Genomic DNA, 24,038 nt, shown 5'->3' with positions numbered 1-24,038 from the left:
CTCACTGGCATTACTGTAACAGACCCACAGGGAGGTTGTCTCAGCAACACCCACAGAAACAATCATTAAACCACAGGATCCGACTACAGTACATGCAGGTGTGCCCTGTATCATCCTTGAAACCATTTTTCAATGGGAACCTATTTGCTCTCTGGAATGATACCGAAGTAGTTTTTTGTTTATAGCTTTGAGAATATTAATCCCAAAATGTTGTTTAGGATAGAGGGTGCAATTCACAGTAATATGAGATAGTAATAAAAAGACAGGTCACCTTTAGCCATGTTAGATTCAACCTGATGCATTAACTGTTTATTGCACTTGCTCTGGCTGACAATGATATACACAGAGGCTGTAAACTGGATTTATGTCAGATGATTTGGAGCCTCAATTAACAAGTTTATAGCACTGTCCAATGGTTTTTCCACTCCTCTTGTGTTGCTTAGTAGCCAGTATTTAGTTGCCTTGTAGTTATTAGGAACCGTTTGTTAATTACTACTCCTTATTGCTCATTTGATAGTGTGTATTGTTAGTATTTATTACAAGGTAAGAAACAAGTTGATCATGATAGCCTATCTACTTCCAACTAGGAACCCAGCTTTTGATGCCCTGGCTTTTTTTTAGCCAGGCACTCTAAAATAAAATCAATGTGCTATTGTATTTTTCAACAACGCACATGGGTTAGGCCATAAATGGTACACAGTGGTGGCACCCAAATGTACCACTGCCATCCTGTTTGAGTGGCCCGCCTGTTGCATAATCCTGAAGGACATAGCCTCAAATTGCCTATGACTAGCAATGGGAGTTACACACTGTGCGTGTGTTTTGTTAGTGCTAAACTACGAATCAAAGTTATTTCTCTACGAACCCTCACACTACTCTACTACTAAACACATATTCCAATGATGAGCTGAACTGGTTCCAAGCGTCGACATCTCAAGTCTCGAGGTTATTGATGTGTACATGTTGGTGGAAAGGAAATGCCACAGAAGTAACACCCAGACTATGCTATTATTGATATCTTGATTGAAATTAGTTTGCTTGTTTTGGGTGGTTCACGCATGGGAATTCAGGCGCACATAAAAGGGCTTGTTGGCAGATTTTACAAGATATTTTATGATGTCTATAAAAAATACCATGCCTCTTCTGTTGTGGTTTCAGTAAGTAGGCCTATTAGTCAAACGATATCTGACACACGCACTAATCCATCATTTCCCCAGATTCAAATTAGAGATAGAATGAATTACAGCTTGAGTAACCTAGGATCAATTCACAAACACAAACAAATAGCACAAAAAGCTAACTGCTGGGAACTGCAATTACTGGAATCCATTATATTTGTTTGTGTTTCTATCGGTTCCTTTTACATTCATGGGAAAGGGATACTTTTCTCAGAATGCACCGTAATGCACAGTAAGGATATCCTACACAGTAATGACTGAGGCAATGGTCTTAGAGTTCAATAAGGGTTAACAGAGTCATGGCATAAATTTACAGAGATTGGTGTATTTCCGCAGAATTTTTGTGTTTATAGTGAATGAGAACAATAGATGAGGGGAGCAGTCCTTTTGCCGGCTTCCTGTCATTGAGGAGATTTTTCTAGCAAAATAGGAGCAGGTGCGACTCCTTACAGTAAGTAGCCTACTGTACATACTCTCAACTGTAACAAGAACTAAAAGTTCTGGTCTTTATTTAGCCTTATTTCACAGACAGATTAGCAAGGCAGAAAAGGATGTTTAAAAGGATGTTTACCCTTACCCTCACCCCTTACCCAAAATAGTATTTGGTAAATAAACACGCATTTGGTAAATCAATCTGTCCCTGCTCACTGTAGTTTTAGAATGACTGAAACTGTTGGAGACTGAGAGTAAACACAAGAGATGATAGCAGCGCCTCCATCGTCTTCACTGAGTAATGTGTTTACATATAGTCCCATCTCCTCCGCTCCGAACAACACCTGCCTCCTTGTTTCTGCCTCAGGCAAACAGGAGTTGACAACTAGGGTCATAATACTGTGGATAATATCTGTCTTTAGAATGAGTATCGGTCTTGACTAGATATATTTAGTGTCCTCCAAATACTGAGGGCACTGGCTGTTTGTGTATGCTTGAGGAAAATGAACATTCATGTTTCCTTTGCGATCTACCTTGATTTGAATAATATTTTTGTTTAAAACATTTCAAATGAATTCTGTAAAAATAGGAGAAAATCAAAGGTAAATAAACTTTTTTCTGACGTCTGCGTGCGTGTACTGTAGGTCACCACCTACAATTTGTTTTCATATGTAGAAAAATGATTTGTTTAGATTTGTGGAAGGCATATCATGTCTTTTACTTCCACTTTTTGTAATACACTTAAGGTTGTCAGTACTTAGTCAGCAAAGAGCTCCTCAACAGCTTCCTAAAAAATGTATTTATTTAAATAAAAGTGGTGTTAGTGGACAATTGCTTGCACAGGCAAACAAAGAAAAGGACATCTACTTACAATACAGTGCCATTGTCAGTACATACAAAAACGAGCTGACAACAGGTTTGTCTAGCAGTCTTATGGGTTACCCAAACAGTTCTGAGCAGTATACAGTGTTACAATGACCACACTGGGGTCAAGGAGAAGCAAGTCACTGGTCCCTTTAATGTGTCTGTTTTAATTTGTTCCCTCACCGCCATTTCTCTGAGTAGATTGTTGCGGTTTCATGACAGGTATAGTTTTGTGACATTAGAATAATGACTTTGTCTTTTGATAAGCGAAGTGAAGACATTGAAAGAACACCAAACCTGGTATTTTCATCAATTTTCCTTCTCCATTTTCCAAATGTGTATTTAATACCCAGATCTCATTATTTATATCTAATGACACAGTGCATTCTCCACCCGCACAAAATGGCAGCCTCATGGTCAGTTTCTAGCTTTTCCTCCATGGCATCTCTACCCCTTATAAGAAGCTGAATTCTGGAAGCCTTTGAGGGTGTCATGAAGACAATTCCCAGGATCCTGCTGGGTAGACACAGCAGCACATAGCTCTTCCTCCCCCCTGGACTTCTGTTACATCCTAACCTTTCATTCAAACATGTTGCTGATCCTGCAGCGTTACACCTCCGACACCTCACTCCTCACAGGTATGTGTAAATCTAGGGTGTGGTGGCAGAAGCGGTAGAGCACGGACCAGCTGGCCTTCTGCTTGATGAAGAGTCTTAGCTTGTCCCTGAAGGTCTCCCCCAGGAAGCTGTAGATGATGGGGTTGAGGCAGCTGTTGGAGAAGGCGGCCAGGTTGACGATGTGGCCCGTCAGCGGGTAGTCGTGCCACAGGTGGCCGCTGAAGGTGCTGCGCTGGGCCGGGTCGTCCGTGCCATGCAGCAGCTGGATGCTGATGAAGATGTTCTCAGGCAGCCAGCAGATGAAGAACACCAGCACCACCACCCCGATCATCCTCAGGGCCTTCTGTCTGCGAGGCCACAGGCCCCGGTGCTTCTGCGCCCGCATCAAGATACGCACGATCAGCGAGTAGCACAGGCCGATGACGGAGAAGGGCACCAGGAAGCCGATGGTCACCTCTAACCACTGGATCTCAAAGACATTGGCGAAGCAGAAGTGCACCTCGCCGCGGTGCTGGGTCTGGACAATGGTGAAGGGGAGCAACGTAGCCAGGATGGAGGCCATCCAGATGAGGCTGCAGCTGAGCTTGGCGTGCTGCATGGTCCTCAGAGGACTGCTGCTCATGGAGCTGGCCAGAGCCACGTAGCGGTCAAAGCTCATCCATGTCAGGAAAAAGATGCTGCTGTACATGTTGACCTGCAGGAATAAGGACATGAAGGTACACAGAACAGCGTACTCATAGTACTTCTCATTGAGGTTGAAGACCTCGATGAGGGAGTCTGCCACCAGGATGAGGTCTGCGACCGCCAGGTTGATAAAGTAGAGGTCCGGGATGGTCATCTTCTCCCTGTGGTTGAGGTTGACCACCAGGATGAGTATATTCCCAATGAAGCCGATGGGAAAGAGGAGGATGGTGTAGAGGCAGGAGAGGAAGAGGCCGATGGTGTAGAACTGATAGGTGTCTGGGTTCTCAGACGCGTCCGTGATGTTGTAGTCGTATGAGGTGTTTAGTTGCTCCGTACCGTTGACATATACCTGAACCAGAGAGGTGGTCTGCACTTCCATACTGCCTGTGTCTTTGCTTCGAAGGTCCTGAATCATAGGTCATATAGCCTACATACTTCAATCGTGTCAGTGCCCGATTCTCTGTCTCAAAAGGTTCTCTCATCTATGCTCCATTTGCATGCTGACAGAAGTCAGTTCTTATAAATATATACATAGTTTAAGGGTTGTCTGACCCCATGTTGATATCAAGGTTTGCCTAGCAATAGATGACAGAGGGTACAGACACAGAGCAGCACCTCCATGTTTTGATATCACCCCTTCTTATCGGCAGAGGCTGCTAGGGCTTACATGATCCATGTGGTCCCACCTGAGGACCAACATGTACTTAGGGACTTTGCTTCTTTCTCTTTTTTTGAGCCGTTTGTTTTTCACACGTTCTGATTCCAGTGCTGGCTTGTCTCATCCAGTCCATGTGCATGTTTATTCACCCAACCTCAGCCTGTGACGCTATTGCTGTGACACCTGAGCTGTGGAGAAGACAGAAGAAAAAAGTCATTACATGAAAGAAGGATTAGGTGCTCAGCAGCCTTTGGTCAAATGACATATGTCTGATTGTCTGTCTAGTGACTGAGCACATATCAAACTCCAAAGGACCAGAGGTTTCATCTCAGGTAAAATTATTTACTGGTATCGAACTGTATACACAGCAATCAATCATATATGATGGTTGAACTTAACAGTTTGTCTCTACTAATTCCGAGATGAGACGAAGTTCATTGGTGGTTACCAAAGGACATTAAAATGCACATTGTCAGGCTTAAACAGATTCATTGAAAACCTGCTGCTTTGAAATCTTCAGCCAATCCTAGTTCAGTCTATCACCCTGCTCCAGACTTAATTTTTATTAATTGGTGGGATGGTGGGAAAATAGATTTCGAGCTAATTAACATTGAACAAAACCATTCTAAATCTGATGTTTTGGCTAGAGCGGGGTACATGCTTTCTATCACGTAAGAGACAGCCCTTGTTATATTCCTGATAAGCAAATATCATTAATCCATGAGATGATATGTTTATATTCCTAAACAGTGACCCAGTAAAGACATTTCATAAATCAATGTTCAATCAATGTTTTATTCATTTAACCTTTTATTTAAGTCAGTTAAGAACAAATTCTTATTTACAATGACGACCTACCAAAAGGCAAAAGGCCGCCTGCGGGAACAGGGGCTGGGATTAAAAATAAAAATAAATAAAATAAAAATATAGAACAAAACACACATCACGACAAGAGAGACAACACAACACTACATGAAGAGAGACCTAAGACAACAACATAGCATGGCAGCAACACATGACAACACAGCATGGTAGCAACACAACATGACAACAACATGGTAGCAACAAAACATGGCAGCAGCACAACATGGTACAGTAGCAGCACAAAACAGGGTAAAAACATTATTGGGCACAGACAACAGCACAAAAGGCAAGAAGGTAGAGACAACAATACATCACGCAAAGCAGCCACAACTGTAAGTAAGAGTGTCCATGATTGAGTCTTTTAGTAAGAGACTGTAAAACTGTAAAACTGTTCAGTTTGAGTGTTTGGTGCAGCTTGTTCCAGTCCCTGCTTTTTCTTCACTTTACATTTGCTTAATTTTTTTATTGATAACAGATAATGTATAGTAATTTATTTAGAGTCACAAAGCTATTAGATCAATCTCAAATCAAAATCAAAACCAAATCAAATTTTATTAGTCGCATGCGCCAAATACAACCTTACAGTGAAATGCTTACTTACCCAACAATGCAGTTAAAAAAATGTATTAAAAAAGAAACATAATCGAATACAAATAAGAAATAAAAGGAACAAGTAATTAAAGAGCAGCAGTAAAATAACAATAGCGAGACTATATACAGGGGGGTACCAGTACAGAGTCAATGTGCGGGGGCACCGGTTAATCGAGGTAATTGAGATATTATGTACATGTAGGTAGAGTTATTAAAGTGACTATGCATAGATAATAACAACAGAGAGTAGCGGTGTAAAAGAGGGGGGAGGGCAAATGCAAATAGTCTGGGTAGCCATTTAATGAAATGTTCAAGAGTCTTATGGCTTAGAAGCGTCTTGAACCTAGACTTGGTGCTCCGGTACCACTTGCCGTGCAGAAGCAGAGAGAACAGTTTCTGGGGTATCTGGAGTCTTTGACAATATTTAGGGCCTTCCTCTGACACCGCCTGTTATAAGGTCCTGGATGGCAGGAAGCTTTGCCCCAGTGATGTACTGGGCTGTACGCATTACCCTCTGTAGTGCCTTGCGGTCGGAGGACGAGCAGTTGCCATACCAGGCAGTGATGCAACCAGTCAGGATGCTCTCGATGGTGCAGCTGTAGAACCTTTTGAGGATCTGAGGACCCATGCCAAATCTTTTCATTCTCCTGAGGGGGAATAGGTTTTGTCGTGCCCTCTTCACAATTGTCTTGGTGTGCTTAGACCATGTTAGTTTGTTGGTGATGTGGACACCAAGGAACTTGAAGCTCTCAACCTGCTCCACTACAGCCCCGTCGATGAGAAATGGGGCGTGCTCGGTCCTCTTTTTCCCGTAGTCCACAATCATCTCCTTTGTCTTGATCCATTTGAGGGAGAGATTGTTGTCCTGGCACCACACAGCCAGGTCTCTGACCTCCTCCCTATAGGTTGTCTCGTCATTGTCGTTGATCAGGCCTACCGCTGTTGTGTCATCGGCAAACTTAATGAAGGTGTTGGAGTCGTGCCTGGCCATGCAGTCATGAGTGAACAGGGAGTACAGGAGGGGACTGAGCACGCACCCCTGAGGGGCCCCTGTGTTGAGGATCAGCGTTGCGGATCTAGCCTTTAGCTCAGTGGATTACAGAATGTTGCCTGTAATCCATGGCTTCTGGTTGGGGTATGTACGTACGGTCACTGTGGGGTTCAACGTCATCGATGCACTTATTGATGAAGCCAATGACTGATGTGGTGTACTCCTCAATGCCATCAGAGGAATCCCGGAACATACTCCAGTCTGTGCTAGCAAAACAGTCCTGTAGCTTGGCATTTTCTTCATCACTTTTTTATTGATCGAGTCACTGATGCTTCCTGCTTTAATTTTTGCTTGTAAGCAGGAATCAGAAGGATAGAATAATGGTCAGATTTGCCAAATGGAGGGCGAGGGAGAGCTTTGTATGCGTCTCTGTTTGTGGAGTAAAGATGGTCCAGAGTTTTTTTTCCCTCTGGTTGCACATTTAACATGCTGATAGAAATTTGATAAGACCGATTTAAGTTTCCCTGCATTAAAGTCTCCGGCCACTAGGAGAGCCGCCCCTTGGTGAGCGTTTTCCTGTTTGCTTATGGCAGAATACAGCTCATTGAGTGCGGTCTTAGTGCCAGCATCAGTCTGTGGTGGTATGTAGACAGCTACGAAAAATACAGATACAAACTCTCTAGGTAGATAGTGTGGTCTACAGCTTATCATGAGATATTCTACCTCAGGCAAGCAAAACCTTGAGACTTCCTTAGATATCGTGCACCAGCTGTTATTTACAAAAATACAATGTTAATCTAACCCTAGCTGTTTTGCACATGATCCAATTTTTAATTTCTACACATTGATCTTAGCTAAATAGTAGTCTAAGCTACACTGTAAAGGAAAACTAAGTTGTATGGTAATTTGGGGATAATATCAACAGGAAAATACCATGAAACCTTTTACTGCAGCATATTGTAAATTATGGTGCATTGTGAGAAAATTATGTAGGAGAGGAAAGAATTGCTGTATTTTGAATGGTACTGTCATCCATACCTGTACCATATTTTTTGGAGGGCGAAAAACATTTTAACCACTACTAGATGCATGGTATTGTTGTTTCTGGCTCATTAAAATATTTTGAGGCGTGCCTTCTAAGAGGCTATATTTGTTCCACCCATTAGTAAGAGTGCTGTACCAATTTAACCGGTATGTGGTGTGTACAATATGAAATACAGTAACTTACATGCTTCTTTGCTGCCTGTAATTTACTGTTAAATTCACAGCAACCCCTTTACAGTGTAAATAATATCCTGACACTTCCCGTTGCCTGTTTTCCGTCAGTGCAGAGGGAACCTTGACCTTTAGCATGCGTTCACACTCAGACCCTCAGTCTTTTCATTTACACCCAGAGGAAAACCTCTGCAGTATTAATGCTGCCTCCTCTCCCCTGAGTGCCGGCTTTCACAGCCATATCTCAGCCATGAAGCATGTATGCACAGGACATTTAAAAAACGGTATAAACGAGACATAGGGATCTCATCTCACAGGGAGAATAGCCTCTGAGCCATCTGAGAAACTTCCAGGAAGCCTCGCTAACCCAACCATGCAGTATATTACCATTATCCTTTGGCAAACAAACGTTGACTATCTGTTTTGACTTCGAACAGAATGAAGGATTTGACACTTAGAGCAATACATCCTCTAACGTTTCCACAATGCAGCCTCAAACTGCTGTGATGGTTTTGGATCATATTTCCAAAGAACTGGCACTGGCAGTCCTAGAAGGCAGATAAGTGTAGAAAGACATGCCAGCCCACTTAGATTAGACATGGGGTCTTTATTTTGATATGGACCAAGATGGATGGCTGATCAGGAATCAACAGGGCCCACATTAGGAAAGCTAAGATTAATATCATTCCCTTATAAAGGCAGTTGTATAATTCAAAGATAAACATACTGGTACATTGTATTTGACCCTTTATGTCATTTAGTACAGTCATACATGAAAACTCTTGTTACCAGGAAGACTTTTATAGCCTGAGGCAGAATGGTGTGAGGCATTCTATCTGTATGAATTGGCTTGATATGTAATTTGTTTATCCTCCATCTGCACTGTCTATAAGCAAGGCTGGTGACCCCATTTTGCGTTATTATACAGTTTTTGTCATAACACGCCATTTATAAGCCAGCTGAAAAGCTTAAGCACCAGGCAAAAAGCTCCCCCAATGGCCCTATTGACATCAAGCTGGGCATCGATCTCTAGAAACTAAGGAAGGTTCTTTTGTTGTGGACAGAAGAAGAGGTGCATGGTGCTAGTGAGACATGAGACTTGACAGCTCCCTGTCTCTCTAGGGAAACAGGATGTCAATCTACCAGTTCAGACATGTAGGTTAGTATGGAAAAATGAAGAGCAAATAAAATAAATTATACATCACAAATCACTTTCTGTTCACTGGGCATGAAGGTACAAATGGTCCATCAACCCCAAAAGCAACAGACATCTTATCCACACCAGGCTACACATGTTAATTTTCTTTTGTAGAATGGACTCTTTAATGTCCCCATTTTTTACACAATCTTAAATCTGAAAATAACAACTTGAACTGTCTAATTTGTAACATCATTGAAGTGAAATTAAATCTGACAATGAGCAGAGGAAAAAACCCATTCATCTCTGGTCCTGATCTATTGAAACCTCCCATCCAATTCAAGTTTGCACCTTCTCCTAATATCTAAGACTATTTATTTTTTTCAACTCTGTAATAGTTATAAAACAGCTACGATATCACACAGGGATGGAGAGCAGAGAAAACCACTTACTTTTCCGTGGTGGGCTTGTTGTCCATCCAGTGTGAAGCTCCAGTGCAGAAGTCAGTGGAGTGTCACCGATTTCTAATCCCCATGTCCAGCTGAGGCTGCACTCACTGCCTGCGCCACCTGCTGTTCACCCCAACCCAGGGAGAGAGGGAGAGAGAAAGAGGAGCCAGAAGAAGAGGAGGAGAGAGCGCTCAAGCAAACGCGGGAGCTGATCACTAGACCTCCTCCCTCATGAAACTTGCTTTGTTTGTGACCATGCTTGTTCCCTCACTCATCTCCCCCCTCCTCCTCTTATCCCCTCCCCCCTCAGACCTCTCTCCCTGAACCCTCCCTGAATTGCTCAAAGCATTCAGGTTCCGTGACCTAATTATTAACCCAGACAGGTGTGTGGATGCTATGGGATCTTCTAAAGGCTCCGGATGTATCTTGGCCCAGGTCTCTATGTACATAGCCCATAGACTGTAGCCTGAGAAAACAGCCTCATCTGTAGAGTCCATCTAGTCTGAGCAAGGAAAACAGCGCTGTACACATCCAGTCAGAAAATACAGTATATCGTTTGTACAAGGTCATCACTATACTGTATATACTTTATAGACATATACCTCATTCTTCTTAGATATGCCTCTCAAAGGAGTTTGCATTGACATCCTGTTTGCAGCAGATCTGTTTCCATTGCATAGTGAACATATTTCACTAGTTTTGAAAAGCACTGAAAAACATTTGGCATAGGACAGCCTAACTGGGTCCAACTGGAGGGAATCTGGCATGAGTGGCTTTAATGTGGAACTCCAGTAAATACCACTGATGCCACTTTTACCAGCCTGCTTCCAAGGGAAAAACAGATGATAAGAAAGCTTACCAGGCGGTACACTGTAATAGATTTGTTAGTCCCAAAAGGGTATGCAGAGCTCTCAATCACAAAACGTTTTAGTCACTAACTGTTTTTGTATTGAATACTCGTAGATTAGAAGATAATTATTCAGGAACACCCACGACTATAAACAGATATTTTTTTCAAGAGGCCAAATGAGGACAGCCAAGCATGGAATCCTTATATTTTACAGGTAATAGTTGGCCCTGCTATGTATTACAAGCAAAGTGAGTTGTGAGTTTGCGCCATTTTCCTCATAATTACATTTGATGCCCTTTAGAGGCTTCTGGTTTCGTCAACACAGCTTTGTTCTCAAGATGAGAAAAAAAGGAGGAGTAAAGAGAGAGAAATCAAAAAAGAGGGAAGATAATTAACCTACGAGCAGAATACATTTTGACAAGAGAAAAGGGGAGAGTGAGAGAAAGAGAGGGATGGACACCACATGATGCTTAGATGAGGCTTATAGTTGACCACTTCCTGTGAGGTTGGTCCTCAGTGTCAGCAAGTGGGAAGGTAAGCAGGTGCTATGGCTCTAACGGTTAGAATAACATCAAAATCACTTTGAAGCCAGCCAGTCACAGACTGTAGACCCAATTGAAGACTTTATTAAATATTTTATGACTGTGTCCCTCTTCCTGTTGCGGTTGATGGTGGATAGTGTAGTGCTTCTGTGACAGCTGAGCTATCTGACAGTGTACAGAGCCAGTCTGTGTTTAGATATGGCCATCTGGTGGATGGAACGGAACTGCTCATGTAACTACCATACTAACTGCTCTACATCGCCATTCACACCGTGTATCTGAGGCAGGCAGACTGATGCTGCTCATTTTGGCCTTGACACCAAAACAGGAAGCTCTTCTTTACAGGGGGCTTATTTCTTTATGCATTGTGTAACTGATCTCAGTACAGATGCACAGGCAAACACACAGAGATCCTATTGGCATCAACAAATTATTTCCACACTAAATTATACACTGAGTGTACAAAATATTATGAACACCTGCTCTTTCTGACATAGACAGACCAGTTGAATCCAGGTGAAAGCTATAATCCCTTATTGATGTCAGTTGTTCAATTCACTTCAGTCAGTGTAGATGAAGGGGAGGAGACAAGTTAAAGAAGGATGTTTAAGCCTTAAACCTCTACAGGATCGGTGCCCCCACCCACGGGACGGTTAATCTAACGTAGGCTAATGTGATTAGCATGAGGTTGTAAGTAACATGAACATTTCCCAGGACACAGACATATCTGACATTGGCAGAAAGCTTAAATTCTTGCTAATCTAACTGCACTGTCCAATTTACAGTAGCTATTACGGTGAAATAATACCATGTTGTTGTTTGAGGAGAGTGCACAATTATGACCTTGAAAATGTATTAATAAACCAATTAGGCACATTGGCCAGTCTTGATACAACATTTTGAACAGATATGCAAGTTTATTTCTTTGTATTATCTTTTACCAGATCTAATATGTTATATTCTACATTAATTTCAAATTTCCACAAACTTCAAAGTGTTTCCTTTAAAATGGTATCAAGAAAATGCATATCCTTGCTTCAGGTCCTGAGCTACAGGCAGTTAGATTTGGGTATGTCATTTTAGGCTCAAACTGAAAAAAAGGAGCGGATCCTTAAGAGGGAGAATAGCAAATTTCAATCATATCGAAACAGCTAGGAGATAATTCACAAATACTGAGAACACTCATCCCAACACCCATTCATAATGCATTCATATCACACAGTCATGTAATGACTTTCAATGGGTTCCAGACAGTATGAATACCCACCCAGTGGGTGAGAGGACCTGGTTCTGTGTACTGTATGCCTATTGGTGAATTACAGTGGTGCTCCATACAGGGTGCTGTAGAAGCCAGACTACATGACTGCCTGTCAGAGCCCAGTGGATCGCGGGGCCCAGTGGTGAGGGTAACACACTCTAAAGAGGTTCAGCTCACCCATGCACCATAGAGACTCTCTAGTCAACATACTGTAGCTTTCATGTCCTCTCATAACCCTCTCAGAATGGCTGTGCTGCTAACATGCCCCGTAGAGTGAGTGGGTCATTATGACATTGACTTATTCCAGATCAGGTCTGTCTCCAGGATACAGTGTATTCGGAAAGTATTCAGACCCCATTACTTTTTTTTCTTCCCTGCAGATCCTTGCAAGCTCTGTCAGGTTGGATAGGGAGTGTTGCTGCACAGCTATTTTCAGGTCTCTGCAGAGATGTGCGATCGGGTTCAAGTCCGGGCTCTGGCTGGGCAACTCAAGGACATTCAGAGACTTGTCCCGAAGGCACTCCTGCGTTGTCTTGGCTGTGTGCTCAGGGTTGTTGTCCTGTTGGAAGGTGAACCTTCGCCCCAGTCTGAGGTCTTGAGCGCTCTGGAGCAGGTTTCATCAAGGATCTCTGTACTTTGCTCCGTTCATCTTTGACTCGATCCTGACTAGTTTCCCAGACCCTGCCACTGAAAAACATCCATCCCCACAGCATGATGCTGCCATCACCATGCTTGGTGCCAGATGGTGCCAGGTTTCCTCCGTATGTGACGCTTAGCATTCAGGCCAAAGAGTTCAATCTTGGTTTCATCAGACCAGAGAATCTTGTTTCTCATGGTCTGAGAGTCTTCAGGTGCCTTTTGGCAAACTCCAAGCAGGCTGTCATGTGCCTTTTACTGAGGAGTGGCTTCCGTCTGGCCACTCTACCATAAAGGCCTGATTGGAGCCATGCTCAACATAAAAAACAGTTCAGTTCATTAAATAATTGTGGACTGCCATGGTAAGCCATGGGAACTAATCCAATGAAATCACAGTTTCTGACTACGTACACCGTATCATATTATTTAAGTTGTTGATTTATAAAATATATATTTATTTTGAGAAACCTCATACTTGAAAGACCTCATACTTTTTTTTTACATAACTGCAAACTTCAAGGAGTAGGCCATTCAAGAAATTGGTCTCATGGTGCCCACTGATGTCATCGACCTCCCCCTTGCTTAAGGAACAATAGAGGAGCAAGAGAGAACAAAAGAGGAAAGGCCGAACCCCCCACTTGTGCCATGTCATGAGGATATCTGGACCACCTTGAGATGTGCCTTTTGTTAAGTAAATCAGGTGATAACTGCAATGAAAAGGAGACTGGAGTGTGACTTGAAGCCCTGTTTAGGAGTAATGCGGAATCAATAATTTTTTATTCTGCTTTACTGAAAATGTATGTATGGAGTCTGCCATTGACACCAAGCTAAGGCAGGAGCAAGCAGGATTCTGCACATGACAAGGATGGGATAGATGTATGGTGTCTCCACAGATTCTGAGATTCTATGTTATTGTTACAATCAGTCCCTTTGATTTGACGGCCTGCATGACCGTTAGACCCGATGACGTGTTTCTGTGCATGAGCTTAGCTAGCTAACTTCGCCATGACATCGACTACAAACATGATCGGGATTTCTATTGGAGAATCAGTTTCTGAACCTCTTCATGTATATTCTCTTTGGCAGTACCCTCTCTAAGTGGTTCCCTGTGCAGTCTGGAGTGAGACAGGTCAGGGTCACCCGTCTATCCTATCCTTTACTTTATTACCATTGAATGGATCATGACCAAAACCACATCATACAAACTATTGACCCTCTTCTCCCAATTGTACGATCTCTGAACAACATCCTCTCATTGTGCATTGACACAACTCATCCCATTTGTATGTCTTAGCAGAGCAGCCTCCAAACAAATATCCACCTAGAATAGAACAGCTATGTCAAATCTGTTCTGTTGTATGGTTTGGAGTGTTGCCGTGTTGTCAAGAACATGAGAAGGGGGGTGTCTTTTAGCAGTGGTTGTCTCAAGAGAATCTGCTGTGTCTTCTGGACGAATAGAATATACTTATGTAAGCTATACAAGAAGACCAGTTGCCAAAATGTCACAGCATGACTCTGATGGCTTGGCCACATTCTCAGAATGCCCAGAATGCCCAGATATGGTGGATTGAAGTATAGAATATGAGATCTTTGTCGACCTATGTGGACAACTCTCTGGCAAGAGGGTCTCATCTACTATGACCCTGTTGGTCATCCATGCCATGAATATTGCCTAAATGAACAACTGATTCATGAACTGTCACACTCTACAATACTCTCTTGTCTAAATGAACAACTGATTCATGAACTGTCACACTCTACAATACTCTCTTGTCTAAATGTACAACTTATCTGGACCAGATGGTCATGTGCACTCCAACCTTCAACCCGGTACAGCTAAAGAAGGTTCCTATCATCTTTTGAACATTGTTCCTTTCCACATTGCTACCGCTTGCTTTTTGGGGGGTTTAGGCCAGTTTTTGTGAAGCACTCATTTTTGTGGGAAAAAGCTATATAAATAACATGTGTATTATTTGCTTTTGATGTACTGCACCAAAGCATAATTTGTAAGAGGACTTGCTCCTTTTCTGTAACTTTCTTCATGAACATTTCAAAATGAGCTTGATTTATGTTGTCTTGACTGTTAGTGCAATCATAAAGGACAATTGTGAAGTGCTTCAAAATGGAAATGTTATTTTCTGAAATATAATTTGAGGAGTATTCAACCCCTTTGTTATGACAAGCCTAAATACGTTCAGGACTAATCATTTGCTTAACAAGTCACATATTAAGTTGCATGGACTCACTCTGTGTACAAGAATAGTGTTTAACATGATTTTTGAATGACTACCTCATCTCTGTACCCCACACACAGTGATGCAAAAAGTACCCAATTACCATACTTGAGTAAAAGTAAAGATCCCTTAATAGAAAATGACTCAAGTAAAAGTGAAGTCACCAAGTAAAATACTACTTGAGTAAAAGTCAAAAAGTATTTGGTTTTAAATATACTTAAGTTTCAAAAGTAGATGTACTTAATTTCACATTCCTTATATTAAACAAGAAAATTGTGCTGTCTGGTTTGTTTAAAAATGTACAGATAGCCAGGGGCACACTCCAGCACTCAGACATAATTTACAAACAAACAAGCAAAGCATTTGTGTTTAGTGAGTCTGCTAGATCAGAGGCAATAGGTATGACCAGGGATGTTCTCTTGACAAGTGCGTGAATTGGACCATTTTCATGTCCTGCTAAGCATTCGAAAGGTAACAAGTGCTTTTGGGTCTCAGGGAAAATGTATGGAGTAAAAAGTGGGTGGCTACTTTGAACAATATACAATATAAAATACACTACCGGTCAAAAGTTTTAGAACACCTACTCATTCAAGGGATTTTCTTTATTTTTACTATTGTCTACATTGTAGAATAATAGTGAAGACATCAAAACTATGAAATAACACATATAAAATCATGTAGTAACCAAAAAAGTGTTAAACAAATGAGATTTGAGATTCTTCAAATAACCACCCTTTGCCTTGATAACAGCTTTGCACACGCTTGGCATTCTCTCAACTAGCTTCACCTGGAATGCTTTCTCAACAGCCTTGAATATGGTGAGCACTTGTTGGCTGCTTTTTCTTCACTCTGCAGTCCGACTCATCCCAAACAATCTCAATTTGGTTGAGGTTGGGGGATTGTGGAGGCCAGGTCATCTGATGTATATTTTGATTTGTTTAACAATTTTATGGTTACTACATGATTCCATATGTGTTATTTCATAGTTTGATGTCTTTACTATTATTCTACAATGTAGAAAATTGTCAAAATAAAGAAAAACCCTTGAATGAGTAAGTGTGTCCAAACTTTTGACTGGGTTAGGGTTAGGGTTAGGTAAATTGACTGGGTTAGGGTACTGTAGGTAAATTAGATATTTCTGAATTTAATTTTCAATACATTTGCACAAATTTCTAAAAATGAATTTTACTTTGTCATTATGGGGTATGGTGTGTAGATTGGTGAGAAAAATATATAAATGTAATCCATTTTGAATTCAGGCTGTAACACATCAAAATGTGAAATAAGTCAAGAGGTATGAATACTTTATGAGGGCACTATATGTGCACATGAAATCACCAAGTCCCTGGGTCCTAACAAGTCATAGGCGTTCCTATGTTCCATGAATTTACAGTGGAACGCAGTATCCACATTCACAACCAGGAGCAAGAAGATACCAGCAGACAACTGTACGTCGGCTCTGTATGCCACAGAAATAATATTCTATTGTGTATGTTGTCAGAAACTGTGATTTACTTGGAATTCTTACCATGGCTTGCCATGGCAGTCCACCATTATATAATAATCTGAATTGTTTATGATGTTTTACATGGCACCATTGTAATCCTTGACCATCAAAACATGAGGGAAACATCACCTTTTCTGTGTTATCATGTTTTGTTCAGGAGATATGATGCAAAATACATTACTTGGTTATGGTGGAATGGAAAATTGTCGTCATGGCTGCCAGGAGGTATTTTTGCGATGCCTCCATATATAAAAATGCTCCGGGTCCCAAACTGTACCAAGTTTCATGCTTTTATGAAAAAGTGAACATAATTTTCACATATTGCCTAGACTAATATACTGTACGTTAAAACATTTTGTCTAGAGAATGTCTGCGCATTAACATACTCAGTGTCCTCAAAGAAGTTATTGGACAATGTCAAGGGATGGTATGGGCTTGTACATGGCAGGACTATCTGATACTTTATGTTCCCTCATGTCCAGTTTCATTCCAGTACAGTAAGTCGGGTTATCAAATAAAATAAAATGTATTTATATAGCCCTTCTTACATCAGCTGATATCTCAAAGTGCTGTACAGAAACCCAGCCTAAAACCCCAAACAGCAAGCAATGCAGGTGTAGAAGCACGGTGGCTAGGAAAAACTCCCTAGAAAGGCCAAAACCTAGGAAGAAACCAGGCTATGAGGGGTGGCCAGTCCTCTTCTGGCTGTGTTGAGTGGAGATTATAACAGAACATGGCCAAGATGTTCAAATGTTCATAAATGACCAGCATGGTCAAATAATAATAATCACAGTAGTTGTCGAGGGTGCAACAAGTCAGCACCTCAGGAGTAAATGTCAGTTGGCTTTTCATAGCCGATCATTAAGAGTATCTCTACCGCTCCTACTGTCTCTAGAGAGTTGAAAACAGCAGGTCTGTGTTACGCACGCCTCTATGAAGCGGGAACGCAACACCCTGCTACAACTCAACTCCCCGTGAAGTGAAAAAGGTATGGGCTGTAGGTGCGAGTAAGGATGACACAAAAGCAGAATTTACCATTTACTAGGATTTTTTTTCCTTACATGGTAATATGGGGGAAAGGGGCTGGACGGAACCAAAGGAAAGAAAGTAAATATCAAAGCTCCCCCTCTCCTATCTAACCTGCCTACCCACTTAACTTACCTAACTTAGCACCACCTGGTGCCCTAACCAAAATACAGGGGGTGGTCCGCCCAGGTCTTACCTAGTGTGCCTAGACAGTGAATATACTACGGGTATATGTATGCCCGCAGGCCTCTTGCCTAAGCACTCCCTAGGTGCCTTCCCCCCTGGGAACAAACTCACAGAATAATTATTAACAATTTCACAAACACAGGACATCAATGAGGCTCTGTCTGACTGAGCAACAAACTCACAGAATATACCAACTGCTCCCAGCAACAACTAACGCAGTAAATTACCCCAAACGCATCAGATCTCTCTCTCTCTCTCTCTCTCTCTCTCTCTCTCTCTCTCTCTCTCTCTCTCTCTCTCTCTCTCTCTCTCTCTCTCTCTCTCTCTCTCTCTCTCTCTCTCTCTCTCTCTCTCTCTCTCTCTCTCTCTCTCTCTCTCTCTCTCTCTCTCTCTCTCTCTCTCTCTCTCTCTCTCTCGACGAGGGGGCGGGGTCAGCTCTCCAGTCATCAATTAGCCATTGAGTCGACCAATCAGCTGGTTGGGGAGAACTCAGGAAGCTATCTCCTGAAACACACACACTCAAATACAAAACACAACACAGAAACTGGGGAACGTAACAGTCTGGGACAGGTGGCACGTCCGGTGAACAGGTCAGGGTTCCATAGCCACAGGCAGAACAACCTTCAATGATTATATCTATCTAACGGAAGCTCACAAGAGTATGCCAAAAACACACTTACCATAAGGTAGTGCCAAAGTTTTTGATTGAACCTAGACAATGTCAAGAGAATGCTTTGTTTATAAAAGTCTCTCAATTTCAGTAAATGGTGAAAATGTGTTTTTGAGTACAGTGAGAGTTAGCTGCATTACAGTTTTTTCTCAATCACGTACAAGTATGTTTTGGAACAATGTTGTCGATTTTCAAAACAGTCGACAAGACCAAGAACTCTGTGGCCTGCAAAACAGTAAATGTTTTTTCGAAACGTAGCTGTCTTCTTAAAACAAATGCATTCATCAAAACTATATTATACAATTGCAAATACATTCATCAAAAGAACACGACTGCCTGCAAAAAGATTACTGCAACCATACTTATCTCTTGAGTCCAAGCAGACAAAACAGAAAGTTAGTTACAAATCCCAGAAGATCAACACATTTTCTTTGCAGTCACTAAATCATCAAATTGGAAGAACAACTATCCAAAGGTGCAGAATTATGGGCAATTACTCTCCTTTTTTGCATATTTTATACACATCAAATTAAATATTAATCCAGTTTTTTTTTTTATCAACAAATTAGCACATTGTATGCAACATTCATTCATCGGTATCATCACAATCCAATTGAATACGAAGGCTGGTTTGCTCATAGTTTTGTAGACTTTCCATTGGCACACAGAAACCTAATCCACGATAGAAATAAGGAAAGGTGAATACAAGGAACACAACTGATATTAATCGATAGGCCTAAATCCACACCAAAGCAAAGCTCATAATGGAAGGTCCCAATGCTGGAGATGATGATTTAGGAGTAAGGAGTAACCCAACTTATTTTTCTGTATCTCTGCATGTCCGCAGTACTGTTAAAAAATCTGAACAATTAGACAGATCTTTCTCCATATTGTGGTATGACACTGACGGGGTCATTTAGAATTTCGTGCAGTAGTTTTTACGGATTGCAGGAAACAATGACCACAATTTACCCGCCCCAGCATTTTGGCTAACCAATTGCGGAGCTCCAAGCTCACGTTTAAACCACATGAAAAATAGTGAGGGCTCAGCTGGTTAGCTAGCTAGCTCTCTGTCTCATTTACCAAAAACTAAGCTACACCTCAAGGCACAACAACTCTCCACCATGTGAACTACTTATTGTGTGTATATACTGACAAGTATGTGTGACTGATAGATGCACACGCACACCACATGTTAATGTTTTTAAGTGAATGTAAATTGTAAAGTCTTTTGTCTGTAATGTATTTTTCTAATACATTATGTGTCGGACCCCAGTGAGACTAGCTGTGAGACTAGCATACCAGTGAGACTAGCATTATGTGTCGGACCCCAGTGAGACTAGTATGTGTCGGACCCCAGTGAGACTAGCTGTCCCCATTGGAGTTGGCTAATTGGGATCCCCAGTAAGACTAGCTGTCCCCATTGGAGTTGGCTAATTGGGATCCCCAGTAAGACTAGCTGTCCCCATTGGAGTTGGCTAATTGGGATCCCGACTCTGGGATGCTGGCCTTCTAGGCAGAGTTCCTCTGTCCAGTATCTGTGTTCTTTTGCCCATCTTAATATTTTATTTTCATTGGTCAGTTTGAGATATGGCTTTTTCTTTGCAACTCTGCCTAGAAGGCCAGCATCCCGGAGTCACCTCTTCACTGTTGACGTTGAGACTGGTGTTTTGCGGGTGGTATTTAATGAAGCTTCCAGTTGAGGACTTGTGAGGCGTCTGTTTCTCAAACTAGACACCCTAAGGTACTTGTCCTCTTGCTCAGTTGTGCACTGGGACCTCCCACTCCTCTTTCTATTCTGGTTAGAGCCAGTTTGCGCTGTTCTGTGAATGGAGTAGTACACAGCGTTGTATGAGATCTTCAGTTTCTTTGCAATTTCTCGCATGGAATGGCCTTCATTTCTCAGATCAAGAATAGACTGACGAGTTTCAGAAGAAAGTTCTTTGATTCTGGCCAATTTGAGCCTGTAATCGAACCCACAAATGCTGATGCAACTAGTCTAATGAAGGCCAGTTTTATTGCTTCTTTAATCAGAACAACAGATTTCAACTGTGCTAACATAATTACAAAAGGGTTTTCTCATGATCAATTAGCCTTTTAAAATGATAAACTTGGATTAGCTAACATAGCGTGCCCTTGGAACACAGGAGTGATGATTGCTGATGATTGGCCTCTGTACACCTATGTAAATATTCCATAAAAAATCAGCCGTTTCCAGCTACTATAGTCATTTACAACATTAACAATGTCTACACTGTATTTCGGATAAATTTTATGTTATTTTAAGGAACCAAAAATGCGCTTTTCTTTCAAAAACAAGGACATTTCTAAGTGACCCCAAACTTTTGAATGGTAGTGTATGTTAGCTAGCTAAGTCAGCAATGTTATAAATTCAAAAATATTTGAGAGCACTACTTAGGTCTACAGGGGGTTATAGCTTTGACTGAATGCTGACAGTGAATTCAGAGCCATTCAGTGGCTAGCTACACTAAAAACATAATTTTACCAAGTTCCTGTGAAATAATTGTAATGACAGTCCACCACATCATACCCAAGAGTTTCCTAATTAGCAAGGGTAGTCTGTGTTTAATTTATTTGTGTATTAGAACCACAGTTTGAGATCATTGTGAGGGGATTGAGCGTCCAGGAAAAATGTTGTCGGAGGTTGCAACAGTAACCAAGGGGGGCGGGGCTTAGTGAAAGGTCAATTACACACTTTTCTCTTATGATAAAAATTATGTAACCAAGGGAGGGAAATATGGAAAATAATGTGTAAGTATTCTGTGAACAAAACAAATACTATAAACCAGCACACATATTCCTGCCATGTGTGAAAGGCCAAGTAAATCACGTGATGAACAGGTCACAATGAGGCTGGAGTAGGATTTAGCAGTGAAATTTCTATTCACTGATGACATTTGTATTTAAAGTTGCAAAAGGTGGTCGAAGATATGCAAAAAGTGTACTGTTTGGAAGTTGGTATTATTTTGGAGTGGACGAATGCTTGCAGGTAGCCTACTTTTTTAAAATGATTTGTTTGACAACCAGATTAAATCAGATCATGATAGAGTGTCACAGTCTATTTCACACTCTGTAGGTTTCAACACAGATCCAAAATTGTTTGTAGCAACTGAGAAAAACTGTAGTCAAATACCGGTGCATCATCAATGGATGACCACTGGGAGGCACACTAGTATTAATAATTGATGATTTATGTACTTGACAAAAGCAGTGCTACAGTCGTGGCTTGGCATGTTTAGAGAAATCCTTTTTGTGGATATAGTTGTGTCAAGAGTCTAGAGAGCTTGTATGTTATGAAAAATAGCAACAAAATGTTTGTTTACTGCAGATGTGATTCACAGTGGTCATACACTCTTAGAAAAAAGGGTTCCAAAAAGGATAATTGACTGTCCCCATAGGAGCATCCTTTTTGGTTCCAGGTAGAACCCTTTTTAGTTCCAGGTTCTACCTGGACGTAAATAGGGTTCTTCAAAGGTTTCTCCTATGGAAGGGATGGGCAAATGTGATGGGGGAGGGGCCACAACAAAATGGAACTCACCACCCCCACCATTTTAGTGGCCCCAACTTGACAGCAAAGAGAAGAAAAAAAATTAAGTTCATTTCCTGCTATTCTGCACATTTCGCCATGGGGCGTAGAGAAAATGTTTCCGTTTAAAAGCAATTTTTCTGCAATTCTACACATTTTGCCATGGGGCGTAGAGAAAATGTTTCCGTTTAAAAGCAATTTTCCTGCAATTCTACACATTTTGCCATGGGGCGGAGAGAAGATTTTTGAAATGTTTTAACTACTTTCAGGCAATTCTACTCATTTTACCAATAGGGTGGATGTTTGCAGATTTTACTATGATTACTGATGATCAATGGGCCCCCACCCCCGGTTGATTATTTGACCATCTTACTACAAGTTTAGATAGCTGGCTGCTAGACTAACTTACCAATCTAAAAAGAAAATGTAGCTGACATGGGCTAATTGAGTGACTGCTGATGAACAACCAAATGTATAATTTGTGCTTAGTGTATTCTAGTATTCTAACTCTCAACAGTAAGTTTACATTTAAGTCATTTAGCAGTTGAGACCTGTTGAGACCTGACTGGGCTTCTTTTCTTTTTTTATTGGTCCGTGGGCCTACAATGGGGACAGCTAAAGAACCCTTTTAGGTTCTAGATAGCACCTTTTTTTTCTAAGACTATAGTCTCTAGTTTAAACAGACTTATCTGTGCTTCCCTGGCAAAGCTAGTGTACTGTGGCTAAGAAGAGATCATGATGTACTTCATATCCCCACCTGGCAGAGGTCAGAGGGTACTGACCTGGGATCAGTTGATGGGGCTGTTGTTGTGACACACCCACAGTGAACTGTGCACGTGCGCTCTGAAAAGCAGGTCCAGCTGCCTCCTTGAACAGTGCACTAGTCTTCTTGGGTGACACCGCACTGGCTCCCACCGACACTGGCGAAGGTGGGTTGGGGGGAGTAGGAGGAGGTGTGTGTGTGCATGCGTGCCACCCACATTGTTGTTGGTTTTGGTTTTGGAAAGACCAACATTATCTGAAAGAATGACTATCTGTGTGCCACGTTGGACATCCGTTGAGCCATAATGTAAGCATGTTCCTTGTTTATTTATAAAATGAGTCATTGTTGATGGCTGTCTAACAGGCTAATTAGACAGATGATCCTGATGTACGTTGATAGTACTCCCTGACGGATTATGATGAACTGCTTAGATTCTCAGTTTGAGTGGGTGTTTGATAATAGGATGAAGAAAGAGGGGTGGGGTGATGGTTTTGTTGTGATTAATGCAAAAACATGTCAAAGGAGTTATCCTTTCACAACTCACACCCCTTGGTACGGCAGCACAAAAGAAAGGCTCACCATCAAAGAAAGAACAACAACACATACCGCAACAAGTTACGAACAAGACCATGTGAACAGCATCCAAATGTTATTAGTGGAGTGCCGTGCCAGTTTTCTGTCTGGGGGTTCTGGGGGAAAGGAGGTGGGAGGTCTGTTGGGCTTCAATAAACTGGGGAGAAGAAGAAGGAGGGTGTGAAGAAGAACACATTCATCTGCCTTCACTTAACATGCCTGGCATGCTGCTGGCTCTCTGACAGTCTTCCAGACCCACACCCACCACTTCATGATGGGGGCATCCTACACGGACAGGCTCTTCCAGCGGTTCCAGGACCCTGCTTGATATTCTGCTGACGCTGTTCTCATTGTGATTGTGTTTCTGATTCTCTGGTCCCCATCTGAGGGAGAGGTGGTACAGATCATAGAGTATGGCTGGCGAGGGAGGGAGGATAGTGTTTCAAAACTCTGCTTTGGTCTGGTTGTCTTCCCAGCGGAGGGGAGAGGTTAGGGTGGGACAGGGAGGAGGATTTCACTGAGCGTCTCTAAAGTAAACCTCCACACCCCAAATCCATGTGGTGTA

General features: G+C 41.8%; 1 protein-coding gene across 1 annotated transcript; it reads right to left on the bottom strand.

The window, feature by feature from the left end:
- Positions 1 to 2,394: 2,394 nt before the first annotated feature.
- Positions 2,395 to 9,916, bottom strand: LOC129833087 (G-protein coupled estrogen receptor 1). The gene is made up of 2 exons (XM_055897377.1): positions 9,685 to 9,916; positions 2,395 to 4,621 (listed from the first exon to the last, which is right to left on the bottom strand). The coding sequence occupies exon 2, from the start codon at positions 4,188 to 4,190 to the stop codon at positions 3,084 to 3,086; it is 1,107 nt and encodes a 368-aa protein (XP_055753352.1). The 5' UTR covers positions 4,191 to 4,621; positions 9,685 to 9,916; the 3' UTR covers positions 2,395 to 3,083.
- Between the last annotated feature and the right edge of the window lie 14,122 nt (positions 9,917 to 24,038).

Source organism: Salvelinus fontinalis, chromosome 34, assembly GCF_029448725.1.
Source record: "Salvelinus fontinalis isolate EN_2023a chromosome 34, ASM2944872v1, whole genome shotgun sequence".
NCBI classification, from domain to species: Eukaryota; Metazoa; Chordata; class Actinopteri; order Salmoniformes; family Salmonidae; genus Salvelinus; species Salvelinus fontinalis.
This window is presented reverse-complemented; position numbering and strand designations above follow the sequence as displayed.

Coding starts and splice junctions, on each gene's coding strand:
- LOC129833087 (XM_055897377.1), bottom strand. CDS start 4,190: ATGATTCAGGACCTTCGAAGCAAAGACACAGGCAGTATGGAAGTGCAG.